The sequence below is a fragment of the Coffea eugenioides genome, chromosome 11 (assembly GCF_003713205.1).
Source record: "Coffea eugenioides isolate CCC68of chromosome 11, Ceug_1.0, whole genome shotgun sequence".
NCBI lineage: Eukaryota > Viridiplantae > Streptophyta > Magnoliopsida > Gentianales > Rubiaceae > Coffea > Coffea eugenioides.
Window position 1 is genome coordinate 33862014 of NC_040045.1, and position 19988 is coordinate 33882001.

Below are 19988 nucleotides of genomic sequence, written 5' to 3' on the forward strand. Positions count from 1 at the left end.
CAAAATAGCATGCACCACCAAGTTCTGGAAGCACCATACTGTCCAATTAAGCAAATAGTGTCAGATCATAGTTGTTGGACCAAAACAAACATTGCTATTTTATAATTATAACATTGAAAAGGATAGGATGATTTTGACAACTTTGTGGCTGCAAACAAACAAGGTGAAAAAGATAAACAAAACCACTGTACACTGATCACCATAGTTTTTAAGAATAAACTATAGCTTCCCGTGTTCTCCTTTCTTTTACTTTGTTTTAAATCCTATATATATATATATATATATATATATATAATTAATATACCCTATGTATCACATATACATTACTAAATTGTTTCTCAAATTTGTAAGCTTGCTCTTGCATTACATTGAAAGTCATCTGCTGAATGTATGTCGAAACTGTGTGTCATTTGCTCAAACCTTTCTGACCAAAAGAAACTCTGAAATTCCTTCAATTTTCTTGAAATTTTCATTTCTGTGCTAAAAATTGCCTTCACTGGCCTATGATCAGACAATTTTGATTCACCTCTGGCATATAGCTGTTGCTTCAACCCTTCTCCAAACCATATTATCCTATCACACCTAACATGGTAAAATAATTGTTAATCATTACATCAAAAACAGAAAAAAAAAAAAAAAAAAAAAACCTGTACTCATGCAAACTGAATAATTGAACCAAAAATGAGGAGCTATGTCAGATATGTACATACCAAGCCGGGGACCGTTTCTTGTCACCTTTTCTGCTTCCAAAATTGCCATAATAGCTATCAGAATTCGGGCAATATTTGTATGTAGGAGCAAATTCAATTGTTCCTTCTTGCCAGCCTTCAAATACTTGTCCATCCTTGAGTTTCGTCCTCAGCTACATCCCATGTAAAATTTGGAAACATATCATCAGATATTAAATACCCTTAACTGATAATCAGCATTATTTTCACCATTCGAGATGATTTGCAAGTTTTAGATTTACTCGAAAATAATCAGCACAAAAAAAAATAATTATTTTATTTATTTCCTCGATTACCTGATCATTTTCTAACAAAGCATTCCACTCTTCCTTATCCACTAATAATCTCGTATCTGACTCTGGTAAGGAAATTCTGTAGTTCAGGTCTCCAAGCCAAACCACCCGACTGCATAAAGTCATATCATGTTAGGTTACAAATGATGTCACAAAAAATTTTCAAGTAGTTCCAAATTAATTTTTTTTTACCATATGGAAAATCAATTTTGGGATATAATATATATATATATATAGTAAGTCAAGCCTGCTTATGAAGTGTTTTTCCCTTTTCAGGTATTAGATGGTATACCAACTGCGCAAGTCATGTTTTCCTGTTGGTTTGGCTGCCGCTATTTTATTCACTATGGTCTTGTAATATTTAAAGAGAGAAATGAAGTAAGATACAATAATGAAAGGGTTTTTCCGACCGGTGCCACGCTTAGGCACTCGTTAACACATTTAGTATTCATTTAACCTATCATATATAAACACACACTAATAATTATTATACTCTCTTACATTTATAGATATCTTCCTTATATAATCTTGTTAACTCTCTCTTGTATTTATTTACTTTCTCTAGTTAATCTTATATTTTCAAAATATAACACTTAAAATATATCTTAACAGACGGTCACCCGTTAAACAAACCGATAATATGAAAGAAAGGAGATTAACATGATCATATATCTGTCATTACTTATTTTGTATTGGTGGCTAGAATCGATAACGACAATAATTAACTCATAAAGCACCAATAATTGGCAATCAATTAGTTATTTGTATCTTATTTCATGATTTTTTTTCTTTAAATATGACACTTATTTATCAGAGGGACCTGTCTATTATGAATCAATTTTGGACTATTCTTAGATATATGCTAAATGTAGTTAGCATTAACATACTCGTGGTCTAGAATCTTTCTTGGCAAATCAAGAGAAGGGCCCCTAGGAAAGATCGTTCGAGACAAAATTTCAGCAGCATTTGAATTCCTATACTTTTCATCTCCTCCTCTTCCTCCTGAAGCTAGATGACTGCATACAAAGCAGAAGCTTTTTTCATGTAACCGAAATCTAACTGAGACAGAGCCCTGCAACCAAAAATTTGTAGGCAAAATGGAAGCAAAATATAAGTCTATCTTTTCATAAAAATACATCGATATCTCTCGTATGTTCAATAATATTTTTTACAACTTAAAAAAGTTTGGAAGTTCGAGAGACAAACGATCTACTTAAACTAAATCCTCATTGGAATAAATTTCAAGAGTTCCATAACAAGCTCTTGTTTTTAGGGGGAAAATTGTTTGGAGGGACCACATGATGACTGATCTACCAAGCAAGTGGTGCATAATTTTCAAGAAAAGGAATTCCAATCACAAGGGAAATTATACATAAGTGTATCTTTTGCTGAAAAGTGGATAAAAAATATAACATAAAGATGAAAATTTTCATCAGCATTAGCAGCCACAATTTGGATGAATTTTGGATCATTACCTTATTTCCTAGACATCCCATGATGCCACAGCCTACACATGAAACACTAGGGTTCCGAACGAACGAAAGAAGATCACTTCGAATCCAAACTGAAATCAATATTCCAACCATTTGCTTACTGATGATACATCTGAACTTTTGTGAATCACTTTTCTCACTCTCAAAAGAGTTCCAATCACCAGAGGATGACGAATTTTGGCCTTTTTTCTCTTTGCACTCTTTCTTGTTCAGTGCTTCTCTGATTATGGAATTCCATTGCATGGTAATCTTCTTGTTCTCACAGCCAAAAACGTTTGCAGCCCTCAGAGGCACAACTTCTTGAAACCTGAAATAAAAGTTGTATCATAGAAAAACCTTCATGCAGCGGGATTGCTAATTAGCTTAACGATAATTCTCACTGGATGATTAATTTTTATTGAAATTCACTAGGATATGAGAAATTACCCAAAAACATAGACGTCACAAGTTGTGTTGCATGTTTCTAACCAATCATCCATATTCAAATCATTGGTAGGTGCAACACCGCCAACGTTCCACGTACTAGCAAAAATCCTTCGGAAAACAAAAACATTTAGAAGTTGAAATTCAATACCAAAAGATTGGAAACGGTATAATTTAGTCAACACTCCACAACCTTAAAAAAAAAAATACACAACATTTAATCTCCAATAACGTATATAGCAAGAAAGTGGCTGAACATTTTTCTTTCCATAAATGTTTTTGATTGTCACAAAAAATAAAATTTGCAGCTCCAGATTAGTAATCTGGGGCTGCCGAGAGAATAGCTAATTTCTTACTTGTAGGTTTCGGTCTCTTCATGATCAGGTAAGATGTTGCCAGAGCTCAGATATTTTTTATTTAGAGAAGGAAGTTCTAACCAAGTTTCTGTATCACTTGGAAAATCTGCAACAAAATTGTTGCTTCCAACCCTTTTGCTCAGGATCTTACTTGCTATTAATCTTGGCCACATGACCTTCAAAAAAAAAAAAACTTTTTACTGAACCATACATAAAGATAAAAATATAAACATTCTTTCCATTGCAACCATGACTATTTTCTAGTCATGCAAAACATATCCAAAAAAAAAATTGAACTACGCCCCCAGGGAAAACCCAGAAAAAAAAAGGAAAAAAAAAAAAGAAGAAAAAAGAGAGGAGGAAATAAATTGATAGATAGAATGCTTCACTAGAAGCATTAGCTGCATATAGTCATATGCTAAACAACACACACACACACACAGAGAACAAGAAACAAGCTCATAGTGGGGGGGAAATGAAGATCAAGAGAAAGAGAAATGAAGCTTACTTCTCCCTTTCTTCTTGGCATGATCATTTGGTAGCAATGGAAGAAAATCAGTCAATACTCTCAACAGGAGAAAGCTGACTTGGAGGACAAAGGTCTGCTACATATAAGGAGAAGGGAAGATCATGCTGGGGATGCAGCCACTTGAGCAAGATGGAATAAAAGAAGCATAGCAAAGTGACGTGCATGATGATGGTTTTTTATAGTAGAAAGAGAGAAATGTAGGTCTCTTTGCAGCCTCATTATTTTCCTTTTGGTGAAGCTAATTGGTTGGGATAATCACACTGTTAACCAGTAAAAAATTGCAAACGAAAAGGGGCCTCCACAGCCTTAAAATTTTGTGTTTGTTGGGAGTGATTTGAAAGGGATATAATATGTGGTTCCAAGATACATTAAAACTAAAGCAAGTGGGTAGGACCTAAATTACCTCCCTCCAAAAAAAAAAAAGTGGTGTGGGGTCTAAGCTTCTTCATTCTATTGAAATAATTTAATTTCTCAATCAAAAATATTTGAATATTAATAATAATAATAAAAGGGAAATTCATCTTTAAGTTGTATCAATAGGCCATTGTGTTGGTCATTTGAAAATAGAGCCAAAATTGTATTTTTATTTTTTTAGGCAGGGCCAAAGTTGTTGTTAGGAAGAATACTCATGTTGAAAAAGAAGAAGAGTCCAGTTTCTCCTAGCGGCTCTCCAAGCTATGCTAAGAGTTTTCAATTTAACAAAAGATACCTATTTTTTTTTGTCCATACAAAGAGACAAAAGAGCCCACCATGCATTTTGTACATTAGTATTTTTCTGGAGACTCTCAATCCAATAGTAATAGGTTTAGGATGTAAATAGCTGATGTGACAACGGAAGGACTGTTGCTCCTATTGACTTTTTTCTTCCTATCTCCATCTTTCATTTTTCCATGCCATTTGACTTCATCTCTTCCCTGTTCAATTTGTTGTCCATGTCTTTTTTATTGTTCTTGGTTACTGGTTTTCTTTCCCGTTGGAATTTATTCTTCGTTTCAAGAATATTTTTTACTAGTTACTGTACCAAGAAACTATTTCAAGGGAAATTGACATTGAAGCTCATAAACTTTGTTAGACAAATCAATTTGGTTCCTTACCATAATTTACAAATATAAAGACTCAATCAATTACATATGTATTGTCCAGTTGGGAGACCATTTATTGGATGTTATCACAGTACAGATTAATAAGTTCATCACTGAGCTGTAACAGTTTGGTTATTGGAATTTCTGTTTACCTTTGTCGTGCTTAGGATTTATAATTCATTATAATAATCTATTTTCTGCATAACCTAGCTATATACCAAGATCAGGTTTTAGCAAATTTTAGTGTTGAGTACCTCTTCAATGTGTAAAACAGAAATTGTGAAGGCTAAATTGATTGGAGATTAAAGATTAGCATGAACAGATATAAAGCTAATGAACTAAACAAAAGTTTTCAAGAAGTTCATGGAATCCTATGGCGTTTTAATTTATTTCAAAATTTTTAATTTTTGTCACTCAAATTAGCCTATTGTTTTTATAAACAGTACAATTACGAATCTCAACCTTCTTCTGAAAATTTTTGCTTGCAGTAAGAAAAGCAATTTCAAATGCAAATTATGTGTGACGGTTGATTCAATATTCCATATAACAAACACAAGTTGGCTTATATATGTCTAATTAACCTCATGACTGACAAGCACACCACCTGATAGTAAAAAGAAGAAAATGTTGACCTAAATCCAACCACAAATTTAGGAATAGAAAGGCAAATCAAGAATACATTAACACTAGTTTATAATACATCAAAGAAATGACACTAGCTTTGAAACATGTCATGACTCATGATTAACAACCTTAAACTTAATTAAAGTCGGACTAGTGACTCATAGTGCCTGCTTAAAAGGAGACAGTGAGGATCTTCAGGTTGGCTTAAAGCATGTTGAACAAATGGTGAGAATTCGATATTTGAGTTTCTTTTTCTATTTGTTTTTTTTGTTTCTGCTCTTTTCTTTTTTATTGTTGGCCAAATTTAGTTGCTAGGGGCAAATAATCAACAAAATTAGGATTGTAGCCTTCTCTTGCTAACAAATTGTTACTAGATCCTAGGCTTTGAAAGGGCAAGACATGAACAACTGAAATCTTGGCTTAGGGTCGTGAACAGACATGAACAACTATTCTCTTGGCTTAGGGTTGTGAATCTGTCTCAAGTTGGACAGACATTATCCATGTGCATTAGGCTAATTATGGATTATATCTGCTTTAACTCATATTTTAATGCTTTTTTATTCCAGGGGAAGCTCCAAATTTTACAAGAAAAAGGGGAAACAAAGAATTCACGCTCGTCTGGCTCGTACTCTAATTGATCATGCTATACTAGTTTATGGTTTTTGCAACCCAATGTTTTATTCAGACAAACAAAGACACATAAACTGTATATCCATAAGCAAATAAGCATACGAATTTGTCTGTACTTGGTAATTTTAGTGATTTAATAATAGATCCCCTCTCATTTTTTTGGTTTGTGTATCGTGTGTCCTTAGAGTACTAAATCAAAAAAACTAATCCTTAGAGTACTGAATCAAAAAAAAACTAAGTCATTTATTGGTAGCACATCAATTTCTCATATTGTAAGGCAATTATTGCCAAAAACAAGAAAATAGGAACAGAGTGATTAGGGTTTATGATAATATGTAAAAAAAATTCACTATAGTAGTAATAGATGTCAATATCATGCAACCATTTTACATATACCTAAATCAAATTTTGGTCCAATCGAGCCTCACTTGACTTTGGCCGCCCAGTTTAAAAGAAAAGAACCACTTTGCCTCTACATCTTTGTTTCATTATAAAATGTAGAAGCTTTTAAAGGTCGTTATTGGTAGTTGTCAAAACTTGGTGTCTAACCAAAACTTTTCTGCTAATCCAGCAAATATTCCAGGCCGCAAAAGGTCCAAAATATGAATATCTATGTAATGTCTTGTCTTGGTGATTAAACGCACAATGGAACGACAAAGTAATTAATTAACTTTTCCTTATTTTCCTACACTTTTGTGTCAACAAGCACTATGCAAATGATTGAAAAAAAATTTGGACTATTGATTTAGATACGAATTAGAAATTTAGTTTTTCTCGTAAAAAAGGTTATAATTTAGTTTCTCAAACAGTTTGGAACTTCAGAAATGACAAACAAAAACATGACATAGAAGCATAATAGATTTTTTACTATGAGGTTACAACCCTTGAACCAAAGGTCTACGCTCTTCCACGGGTTATAGAAAATTGAGAAATTGTCCCCTTTAGGCTTAGTTTGGGAGTGGAGAGTTGGAGAAGAGAAGAGAAAAGAAGAGAAATTTAAAGTTTTCCTTTGTTTGGGAGTTTTAAGAAGGAAGAAAAGAAAAGAAAAAGAAAATGGAAGGAAATGAATGGATATATTGGCTTTAATTAAAATTTTGTCTTGTGGAGAAAAATGGAAGCAAACTTCAACTCTGCTAAGGAGAAATTCAAGAAAATCCACTAAAGAGACCCAATATATTAGTGAGGAACCTATTGTTAACTCAAAAGTTTAAAATATGAGATCTCGGGCCATTAATTATATATGAAGCATTTTTTTTTCATCTCTGTGGGACATAATTATTTCAATGAGTAATCCCTCATATTAAATCCAAATTTATAAGCTCTTCTTCAAACCTACATTAGTACTCAATGCAAATCCACCTTAATACGCAAAGTCACCTCTTCTCTCAATAATGAACCCACTTTTCTTTAATATCCAAACTAGATTCCAAACCCCCACCAACCCCAACCCTTAGCTCATTGATCTAACACCAACTAAACCTTCGCTAAACTCATGGCATACCTAGTTCAATATTAGCCAAACGTATTGGCACTTTAGTCCACCATCAAAAAGAGAATTTCACCGGTTCAACTCCGAGAAAAATTCACTCGTCAATGATTAGTCCAGATTGATAACCAAAAGCTCTGATACCACTTTTTTAAAAAAAAAAAAAAAGAGGAAAAGGGTGAAATATAAGAAATGGTAAAGATGAATTTATATTAGAACTCAGGACCTCTAAATTCTGAAGGGTTAAGTTTAGGTAATAAACCAAGGCTTCCTTGACAAACTTCAGCTCAAGCTGTATAAACTTTTTTAAAAGTCCAACTTTACCTATAAAATGTTATAAATAAGATCATATTACCCAATATGCCTAAATTCATTCTTTTTCTTTCTTGAATTCCCAATCAACTTCAAAAGAAAATCATACCTTTTGTCTTCCCTTCTTTTCTGTCATGACTTATTCTTTATTTTCTTTTCCCTTCTCTTTTTAATCGCCTAACTAGCCCTTAGGGAGAAGAGTTGAAATATATGTGAAAATTGACATAATGGGCGTCTATGTGTCAAGACGTTCGTCTACATGCTAGAAAGTGGAAGCCCTTTCGGTGGCGCCTGGAGATATTCAAGGACCAAAAGTGTTCTATATTTGTTTTGGGGAAAAGCACACAAATTTGATCATTAAGCTCCCTTTTACTTATTTTAATCCAAAAGGTCAAATGTAAGAATCTTCTGCAATGGATCCCTCTTGCCTCCAATAATCGATGATGGCCAAATAAAGCTTTTGCTATTAAGTCGTTTTAAGTGAAAAAAAAAAATACTACAAGATTACCTACAATTTTTACCAATTAAAGTTTGATGTAGAAAGGGTCATAAGATGACCTTGGTTTGTGAAGTAGTAATCAGTATAACAACCAACGAAAAAGGTTCCAAAATAATTCAGATTCCAATGGCTAAGAAACAATTTCCGGACACATGCCCCTGTATTCCAATAGCTTGTAAGTATACATACCCAATGTACAAGGTAGTAGGCAACGGGTTTTGGGTCTATGTTATATTTTGTGTTGGATTTCTTTATAAATTAAGTATTAAGGTGACACGTGTCTTCTATGTTATACTATTATCAATAAATATTAAATATAGATTACCTTAATATATAATTAGTGTAATAGAGTGCGTATATCAAAAATTGTATTAGGGGATCTTAATAGGCAATGGTGTATGGTTTTGGTATTAAATTAGTAATCTTTTTCTTTTCTATTTTGCTATGAAATATGTATTTGGATAGTATGGTGCAATAGTATAATGGAGAAATAACATGCACCACAACTTCCGCTGTTGCATTAGACAACGTTAACATTTCGTCTTAAAGCTTGGGCATTTGAGATGATCAAGATCAAATATTGATCATGAATGAATTATTTATAAAAGCGAAAAAATATCCTAATTTTACTAATACATGATCGATCTGTACAAGAGATAAGTACTTTGGAAACGTAAAATATTTGCACAAATTACGATATCGAATTGGAATTACCTATCATGGTATGATTCCCAATGAGATCTAAAAGTAGAGTTACATAGAATATCCACTAGGATGATAAAAATACTGTTTCCAAGCGAATGATGTCCGAGGAGATAGACTAGTAATACTAACTAATTGCTAAATCTGGCAAGAGTGCTATTTTTTTTTTATATAATAAAGCATATTTCATTAAAGGATTATTGGAAATCGTCCAGCACAATTGATATACATTGCTGCCCTGATGGCAGATAAACATGCACTAAAATTATAGATCTGTAATTTAACAAATATATAAGATTTGAGAAACTAAGGACAGATCTAAATAGTACCATAAATTTGAAAAACATTTCATCATAGAATAAGTCGCTGCAGCTCTCTTTGTGCATGCTGTAATCGTCAGATTTGCTAATCAACAGTTGTAAGATCTGCTAATCAACAGTTGTAAGATCCAATAAGAATGATGAGATCTGTCGAGATAGATCCAAATCTGAAATATTCCCTCAGATCTGCTATCCAACTGGTTCAAGCTCAAAACTGAAAGTGAAATCTAATGAGAAGACTGAAGAAATTTTAGATCTAACATATAGATCTAAAAAAACTCCAAGATCTGAGAAAATAAAGAACAAAAAACTAAAAAAAACTCTCACTAAGATAGTTTAGGAGAGACGAAAACTCTCAATAGGATACCCTATTGATCTCAAGAGTCCTATTAATAACATTCATACAACAATGATCACGATAGAAACTCAAACTGCTCATCCTTAATTTTTTTAATTGGAGTAAAAAATTAAACCATATAATCAGCTGATTGTCTTGAAGGTTCTTGGCTGAAAAAAAAATATTTTACAACATTGAAAATCCAATTATGAATGCAGGTTAATAGTTACCGTTCAAAACTGTTTGTGCATGGTTTCCCAATGCTTACTTCCACTGAAAGCAAAAGAAAAGTAGAATATATTACAGCAATTTTCTGGAAAACTAAGCACACGTAAGGGTGTTAGCTCCCTAGAAAAAATAAACTCCACTTGCTCTAAACTATTCTTATTTTTTGGTTGTTGGTTAGGTTTAAGAAATGGAGACCAAACGTTCTGGATATTTTGTGTTTCATATGTATATTTTGTTCTACTTTTGTTTTGGTGAGGCAAACAAGGTTTTGTTGTTATACTTTAATGAAACAAATATCTCATATTGAGCAATAATGTCAGTTATATAAGTCTTTGATCCGTGGAGTAGCGGACATGGGAACAAGATTTCGCAAAATTCAGGGTCAATCCTAATTTATTATTTTCGGAATTTTGGAGATTTCGATACATTAGTAGATATTAGAAGAATGATTTATGTAAATTTTTATACATCAAATGGTGTATCAAGAAAGTACAAACTCTTAATATGATGCATCAAGTCAAGATTTGAGACAGCTTCTTACAAGAATTATGTCAAGAAATTTATGAATCAAATCTATTCTGAATGAATAATTTACAAGCGTTGAGGGTGTAAAACTTATCATAAGTTATCATAAGTTTTCAAGGCATATTTTCAAAAGTATATATTTTTGCATGAGTTGAGTTTCTTTTTCCTTATCCAATTGACATGCAATAGAGTTAGACAAAACGCATGTAAGATATTCATTTGGGACCTCTAATTGTTAGTTCTCCGTCTTGATTGTTTTATGATATCCTTAATCCTTAATTATTTTATTCAATGGAAAAAGGGTACGAAAAAAAGGGGAACTTAAATGAATTTTTCCGTCTTACTAAAGGATAGAAATGTTCAGTGCGGTGAAAAAGTTAATGAAACCAATTTGTTGTGATGTAACATAAGTCCAACTTAACAATTGCTTTACATAACTGACAAGTTTTAGGGGCACGTGGTAAAACTAAAATCTGAAATTTAACATCTAAATTCTGAAAACTTTATGAATTGCGAGTCAAAAAAATCCTATTATAAAACAAGTTTGATAAAAAAATTGTTAAAAAACACTTAATTCATTAATTATGACTACTTAATGGTTTTTTTTTACTACTTAAAGGGTTCTCAAATGGAATGTTATCATTAATGCTTCACATGGCTCATCCTTGAAATCCAATCAAAATTGGTCACTAGAACCATTCAAGTTGAAGTATGAGAAATCTCTCTGTCCTTCAAATCTATAACTGTTTGAAATACAAAACTAACAATTGTTTCAACTTTGATTTTTGGGATTTTGTGAAACCATTGCTGTGACTGTAATTTCTTGTGCTGCAGATTATAGAAGAGATGCTCAGTAAACACTAGCAAAGCCATCCGTTTATCAAGCATTTTTACCCAATCACATCATTTGCCACGCTCGACTGCGATTGTAAGAGTTTTTTAGTGATTTGAAAGTAACAAAAACTTGGGAAGAAGACATTAACATTTCTCTTTGCATTTTTATTGAAAACAAATTGAAAATGATAGTATATGGGGACAAAAAAGATTCCACAGTTTAACTTTTGTCGATTGGAACCTCTGATGTAATGAGACATTTAAAAACTACCATTGAGTATTGATTCAGACAAATAAAATGTCACCTATCAGAAAAGAAATTTAGTCAAAACATGGCGACAATTCTTGTGGGTTCTTCGGTAGGTATACCTTGTAATTTGTAGGACAGGTTTAAAAAAAAAAATTTAATTTCATCGAATAATGTATAAATCTGTCTTACTGGCTCAATAAAAATTGGAAAGATGTAGAAGGATTAGTAAGAAAATTTTTGTCGAATTTTATATGAATTGTCGCTATAGATTTTAACATGATGCAATTGTTACGTACAATTTACGCGGTGAAATGTCATTCCACGAACTCATATATTTACAATTGATCATCTACAAAGACCAAAAGCTAAGTGCATATTGGAATGCATGGAACACCAATGATGGATCATAATTGTGCGTAGGAATTTAAACTCATTTATTCATCAAGGCGATTTGGGATTTATTTAGGCTCTTAATGCTGTCTAATATGGAATTTGTTTGATTATTTAGATTACATTTTATATTTTGAAATATCATTCATTTTGTAATTCTATTTTGGGCACAATGTATTTTTGTATGGATTCTTCTATTCTGGGCACAAGATAAGAGGTGAGGCCGATATTCGGTTATTTGGATGATAAAGCTTAATATTTATAGTAGGTCCATTGCCTCTTATGTGCTTATCTCATGCCCAACCTCTCCTTTTTTTTTTGGTTGCCTGCCACGGTATCCAGAGCTTTGCCCTGACTAATCCGTTGGTCGACCCGGGTCGCACACCTGGCTGTGGTGGGTGAGTCTCCCAACAAGGGTAGCTGCATACGCCAGGTTTCGAACCCGAGACCTACTTAAGCGGAACCAAGCTGCTTACCACTTGGCCCAACCCCAGTTGGTCCCCAACCTCTCCTTGAGTACGTTGGAATGACTTGGAAAGAAAAAGTCTTTTCAACTTATCCATTCCATTGTTTGATATAGATCATTTAAGTGGGAAAACCTTTTCCTCCTAGAATATTTATTCCAACTTTTTTGTGGAATATTATTCCTCAGAAAATGTAGAGAACGCTCTTTCTACCTTCAGTCTAGCTAGGATACCAAAATAGCATGATGTCACTTTTATCCTTATATCTCCATATTTTAGGGCATTTGTAAATTCAATTAATATGTGAATGTAATTTTTCACAACAAATAATTTTCTTGCATTTAAAATAACTTTTCGTTTTTCACTAGGAAACAAATATTTTAAGACACTTAATTCTTGACTTTTGAACAATTGTGCAAGAATTTTTAATTAAAAATAAATTATAATTGTTTGACTTTATGTAATTATATTTGTTAGAAGATGCAAAACTTTAACATAAAAATCTAAATTTTAGAATGAATCAGGTATACAATTGAAGGATTTTGATATCAATCCTCAATTATTCTTGAATTAAAAAAATGACAAAATTTCATGTAAATTCATTATAGAACAAATTAAAAATATATTAATTGAATGAATACTGACAGTTTGCTGCTAACAAGAAGAATTTGAAAGAGAGACAATTAAATAAACATGCTAAAAACAACTATTTAATGTTAATAGACTGCTGATATTTGACTCAACACCCTGGAAATGCAGATATCTTTCTCCGACATTTCAACTTCTTAATATCGATTAAAAGATTGGACACTTTTACTTTCACACATAGGAAGTCATAAAAAGTGATGTTCTACTAAAGCTGCTTGTGCTTATTTCATTAATTTAATTGTGCTAAGGTACTTGACTTACCAAACCCTTCCAAATTAGACGTCGAGAATTGGTTGGTCGGTTCATGTACAACCCCTTAGATGATGACTGAAGTATAAAAGACTAGATAAATTAAACAAGCCAAGGGTGGAATACCGCAAAGAGAAAGTGCACCTAATAAAAAAGTGTTTTTGGTAACCGGTATACGTTTTGTTAAACCTCCCATAAGAACCGTATTGGTCTTAGGCTTTTTATCATTTTGGCGTTGAGCTACTTTTCTGCAGGACCATCCTTAGAGTATCGTCACCGCAGTAAAGTTTAACCACCAAGGTCGGGATGGATTGGTGTGGTTCCTTTGCGCCTAGGACATCAGAATATCGAACTTCAAACGAAGAAAGGTGTGAGGGAAAAGTATTATTAACTAATGATTATGAGGTCCCAATTTTTTAATGGGGGACATAAAGGCCTCTTAACTTCAGTCTCTTTGCCGAGTACGTAACTTACTTGAAAGATTAATGAAGGTTTTCTTTGGGCATTGCGATCGTAAATTGTTTATGGATCAGTATTTCCTATAGTACCATCAGCCTACAAATCTTGTTAAACTTATAATAATCTAAATTCATTCACGAAAGATTTTTCTCTGGTAATATTTGAAATCGTATTTTGGTACGTGCGTCATAAATCTAGACCTATTCATCTAAAGAAGTTTTATATCTTTTGATATATGTATCATAAATCCAAATCTATTCTGTCTGAAGAATTTTTATGATGTCAGTATAACATTACACTAATTCTTTTACACAAATCGGCATATGGATGTTTTAGAAAACCTCCTCTTAATACTTACTTAAATGATTTGCATTTCAATTTGCTAACCCCTTTAACTGTTGTTAGGGTATCAGGCCAATTATTTGAAAAGAAAAAGACCAACAATTTAATAGAAAACAATATCTAGCACGAACGATGAGCAACGCATAAGAATTAACGTGGTTCGGCTTAATCACCAAGCCTACGTCCACGGAAAGAAAAACTTATTCTTACAATGAGAGAAAAAAATACCATAAGATTATAATTTGATTCCCAAGTCCCAACTCTTGTATAACCCTCTCACCCACTAAGAACTCTCTCACTCCTTTCTTGTGTATCTTTATAGTATGTCAATCTACCTATTTATAGAGAACATTACTTGGCCAAAAAACCAAATAACAATTGGGATCCAATACTAATTCCTAAACTTATGCAGAATAGGAAATAACATCTATATCCTAAACCAAATAGAAGTTTCGTTGACTACTACTTCAAGTACCTAAATCTAATTAGGAAACTAGTTACTTCCCACACCAAATAGGAATCTTAACTAAAAGAAATTAAGTCAATTTCCTAACAACTGTAAATGATTAACCCACAAAGAATCCATTGCCGTCGTATTGGAATTGAAATTCAACCCCAAACCGATGGCTTTTCGAACCTCCAATAGGAATAGCATTGGCAAGGATTATTGTACACATAATATTTATATCTAGGTAGGCTTTCGTATACAAATCACTATGATGCTAACCTATGTACATATAAAATAAAGTTGAAAGATGAATTTTATAAAAGTTAAACACATTAAGGCACGGAAGACAAAGTCTAGGCCAGCATTTTCACTTTTAAAAAGGGTTTGTGGATATGAAGCAAAAACCTACCGTTAATTGATCCTTTCATCATTAGGAAAAGGTTTAATATATTGCCGGTTATCCAACCACCAAATAAAGAGATTGTTGAAGCAATAATATAATACTTAATCATGGCTGACTCTAAACTTCTGGAATTTGCTAGCGTTGATTAGTTATGCAGCCGAGATTAGTTTAAATAACTATATCAAACAAAACTTACGTTTGATTGACCAATCATGATTAGCAATTAAATAATGCTAATTTGTCATCTAACTTTTGAAAAGTATGAACTCTAATCGAGCATTCTAGCAATCTGCGGGGACCAAGCTTACTGTCCTCGATATCTTTAGACAAGGTTTTGTATATATTGCACACATAATTAATGTTTGAAACATATAATCATCCAACACGTAGTACATGGTATATTTATCAATTTGCATTTGGAAAGTGTGTGAAAAGTTCAGCCGTGAATTAATATTCAAATTTATCCATTTTTGTGTACAGCAATAGCTAACCCTTTCCCCTTTTTGACACTAGAGAGCTGTATAGCAGAAGTGAGGTTTACATGTTATAGTTGAATTTGGATTATTTGACCCTATATAGCTGTATAGCAGTAGTGATGTTTACAGGTTATAGTTGAATTTTCATTATGAAGGAAATGTTCTATGGGTATGCCCTTGAATTGTGTAAATTTTTGGGTTCAATCTTACTAATAATTGAGCTTACAAAACAAAAAAAATTGTTGAAATTTATTAGTTTAATTTTCAGAAATTGATCATATCCACACCAAAATCTTGAGAAATTAAAATGGGAAATATCGTGCTAGTGGATTTAGTGCAGGAATATGACATATGAACTGAAACCAAATGATAAAACTAATGCGAAAAAAACAAAAAAAGAAATGTACATTCATCTGAGTAACTCAACAAGAACAATTCTAAATAATAATATTAATAATAAATTTGAAGATAGTGCTCCACTTTATCAAGAAAACTTAGAGAAAATTGATTACGATTAAAAAGGCATTTACACAAGACTAAAGTCTCAGGTAACTTCGATGATCTTTCTTGATGAAGTTCGGGCAGACAAAGTTTGAGGGAACAAAATTTTCTGCTTTTGTTCAAAAGGAAAAAAGAAAAAGAAAAAGCCTTTGTCGTAGTTCTGATCATCATGAATAAGTTATTCAAATTTCTCCAGAGTTACCTGTTTACAATGAAATTATATTACATAATTAGTTGATTTTTAATATATCTTTTACATATAAAAAAGGTGAAACTATAGATTAAATAATTGTAAATTATATCACGACTTTTTATTGGTGAATTATCTCGGTGAATTTGTAAGATTTTTTCCAAATGTTTTTCTTATCTTTCATGTAAAGAGAAATCATATAACAGGAGCATCTACATAGCTCCATGGATTTCTCCTCTCCGATTCACTAACAAGGTAATATAACATGAGAAGAAGATCAAGTTTCCAAACCTTCTTATAGGAGAATTCTCTGGGAGGCCATACTAGGGAAGGTAGTAACCTCGTGGAGACAGATACTAAAACCGTGTGGTAAAATTTATGCAGAACAATTTGTTGAGGAAAAGAAAAGGAAAAAATGTGACGATATTATTAGGTATGACAACAGAGTGCAGCTCAAGTAATAAGATATTTCATGTGTGACTAGCAGATTACGAGTTCGAGTTATCAAGGAATAAGTGGAAAAGCAGTACTAATAGTCCTTTTGGAAAAAAAAAACAAATGTGTGTATGTGTGTGTATTTGAGTGTCAAGTGTAGAAACAGCCAAAAAAGAAAAATAACAAAAAACTGTCACTATTTGGTGAAGCTTTTGAGAAGCATAGGGTTGAGTTTGGTTTTGAGGGAAAAAAAAAAAATTTCTGTAGTACTGAATAGATTGGTCTCACACAAAAATGGTTTTCATTTTCTTTTGCTGGTATACATTTTTATAACTTTTTTATGGAAAAAGAAGTTGAGCAAGAAGGCTGATTTGGCCGACTGGATCCATAGTTTTGACTTTTGAGAGATTCCATTCGGCCATTTGTTGAACTAACAATAATATTATATATATATATATATATATATATATATATATGCATATATATACGAGACAAATTAAATCTTTAATAAAATAGATTCCATTCAGCACCAAAATCGTCTTCTGTTTCTTAATAAAGGTAAAGGTATGTCAAAATCATGGTCAGGGTTGGTATAAGAGTTTTAAATCACTTTTACAAAGATCATTCCACAACCTTCTGGGGAAAAAAAGACAAATATAGATCAAATTTTTTATTCAAATAAATTAAAGAAAATGACATGTGGAAACTGGTAATGAATCATAGAGAAAATCCTTTTTTTTTCCAGGAATTTTGTAATGGCTGCAAATGGTTTACACAAATCTCACTTTCTTTGGGTTGCCAAAAAAATAAAAGATTTAGGAAAAAAAAAAGTCAGATAAAATTACAGCATTTTCTCCGTTGACCCTAAATTCGTGATGTTGCTGTGCATGATACATTCTCTTCTTCGTAGTAGAGAAGATCACTCCAACAGGTATAAATACAAGCAATTCATTCCAAAAGAAACAAAGTGAAGGAAGCAACAAAAAATATTCTCGGAACAGGACAAGCAAAAGCTTAAAAAGGGAAATTCTTAATTACGAATGTTGTCCCCAATCCCAATTCTATTGCTTTCTTTAATTATATATAAATCCGTTTTACTTTTCAATCCATTAAAAGGATTACCACTATTTCACATATTCTTATTCTAAATTTCTACGTAGCATTTTCCTCAGAACTTAAGCAATATTTAAGTGTTATTTGGATTGCAGTTTTCTAAAAAAAATTTTACATTTTTCATGAAACATTTTCAAATTATATTTTTACTTCATATACATCAAGTCTTTATAATATATTTTTTTACAAAAATTCTAAAAAACAACACTCCAAACGGGATAAGTATGTCCTTGCAACAAGGTAAGATCATTCTGTATAGAGGTTTCTTATTCAGGAGAAAAGTTTTCTTTTTTATTTTTCCATTTTTCCTTTGACTAAATCCAAAAGTCCTGACCAACATGAAAAACCATCTATCCGTCCACGTTGCATGAAAGCGCAGGAAGGCAGAACGCGACTTCATACATGTTGCATCTAAAGTGGAAAACGTTTCCCAATTCCCACATCGTCTAGCTACTTAGCTGCTAAATTATTTATTATTTTCCAAAAATCAGTTAAGATGGCTGAGCCTGGTAACGTGGGCTTGTAACCAAGTGGGGTATTAAAGTGGCTGAATGGTGTGTTGAACATAGGCCCACCCTCTCAGGTCTTGGGCCGCCATCTCCTCACTCCCAAACCCTAGTCCACCACGGACTGGATAAGCACCTGGAATATCAAAACTTGAGTTTGCATTGGAGTCAAATGGGAGGGCTCCGGATCCCTGATCCTATAGGGAGACTTCCACCAAACAGCCACTTTTTGTTTTTAAAAAAAATTATTTTGGGACTCTTGGCAATTTTATTGAACTATATATTGTATACTTCGTACCTTATCATATCAAACATATTTTGTTTTTATATGGACCAAGTGTTTTTTATTTCTTGTTGCATGATAATATTTTTTATTGTAATTGGTTTTATTGTATTTCGTAACGTAGGCTGACTTGTTCTTTTTTTTTCTTTTTTGTTAAACTTTCAATTTTCTAGAGCTCACAAATTATGACACTTATTTCTAACAAGTAATAGGTGAGATCATGAAAGTTTCTTCTAATTTGTTACGATTGGAGTAGTACCAAAAAGGGGAAAGGAATAATTTACCAATAATGTTATGAATTTGAGACAAGCGACTTTGAATTTAAGTTGTTAAATACCTAAGTATGCTAGCAATTTCTTATGTTGAGAGCACAAGTGGCTTGTCTCAACTTCATTAGATGCAAAATATTAACTGTTGCTATAAGTTATCATTTCTCCTAGGGGTTCGGAAAATTGTGAATTGCTACATAATTTTATATCCATTGATAAATCACAAAGAAATTTCCTTTAAATGGGCATCAAATGCATAAAGGCAGCTCATGTATACCAAAATGCCATTTGCATATTAACTGAAGATTCATGTAATTTGCAATACATACCATTTGCTTAATTTCATGGGATAATTTAGAAATCTTCCTTGAGGTTTCCCCTAATCACATCTAGCATTCCCAAGTTTCTGAAATCGCACTTAGTATCTTTAGAATGACAATCTTTGTAACATGTCAACCCCTTTATGTAAAAATAGTATTAAAAAATATATTTAGGAGAGAGACTATAACATTTTTCCAATTTTGCCCTTTTTGCAAGTTGATTTTTGAAATTTAGAAGATAAAAATAAATAAAATTGATTCTTTTTTACCCTTTTCATATTTCTTATGCAAGAAAGTCAGAAAAAAGGAAAAAAATATTTTAGTTATATTATGTAAAAAAGAAAATAACAAAAATGGCATAACAATTGCACATTTAGGGCGTTATTTTCGTGCATATGCAACCAAAGTCTAGTTTTGAGATACTCAGACAATGTAAACATAGGAAATCTATCTTTTTTTTTAACTCCGATTTTCTCTTGTTATCTGGTTTAATCAGCAAAAGTGAGGAAAAATAGTCCAAAGTCATTCATTTGGTAAAGGAAAGGGCTGGGGTGCAATTGAAATCATGAAAAAAAAATGCATACTAAATGCACCAATAATGGCATTCAATTATCAAAAACAAAATTTCTAAAAAATTGGTTAACAAATGGTATTCAAATAAAAATAATATTTTCTTTCTCTCTAAAACTTTGGCATAGATCTTATAACAATAGTATGAATCAACAAAAATTATACAATTCTATGGTTATAGCACTTATACCTCTTCAACTTCCAAGGAAATATTGCGGTCCTATTTATTTTTAGGGAAAATGTGATTTTCATCTCCATTGTTTTGGGTGTG

The 19988-nt window shown here is 32.3% G+C and overlaps 1 protein-coding gene across 1 annotated transcript; it reads right to left on the reverse strand.

Moving 5' to 3' along the window:
• Positions 1-338: 338 nt before the first annotated feature.
• On the reverse strand, positions 339-3466 carry LOC113754531 (type IV inositol polyphosphate 5-phosphatase 9). Its single transcript, XM_027298979.1, has 7 exons — positions 3294-3466; positions 2941-3048; positions 2497-2821; positions 1909-2093; positions 1025-1133; positions 711-862; positions 339-582 (listed from the first exon to the last, which is right to left on the reverse strand). Exons 1-7 carry the CDS (start codon positions 3464-3466, stop codon positions 339-341), a joined length of 1296 nt encoding a protein of 431 aa, XP_027154780.1.
• Positions 3467-19988: the final 16522 nt, after the last annotated feature.

What these genes read in the sequence shown, in the direction of transcription:
- LOC113754531 (XM_027298979.1), bottom strand. Translation starts at nt 3,466, where the DNA reads ATGTGGCCAAGATTAATAGCAAGTAAGATCCTGAGCAAAAGGGTTGGA. An exon ending in TGTGACGTCTATGTTTTTGG is followed by an intron (nt 2,822 to 2,940) that starts GTAATTTCTCAT and finishes CTTTTATTTCAG; the next exon opens with GTTTCAAGAAGTTGTGCCTC. An exon ending in TGGGATGTCTAGGAAATAAG is followed by an intron (nt 2,094 to 2,496) that starts GTAATGATCCAA and finishes TTTTGGTTGCAG; the next exon opens with GGCTCTGTCTCAGTTAGATT.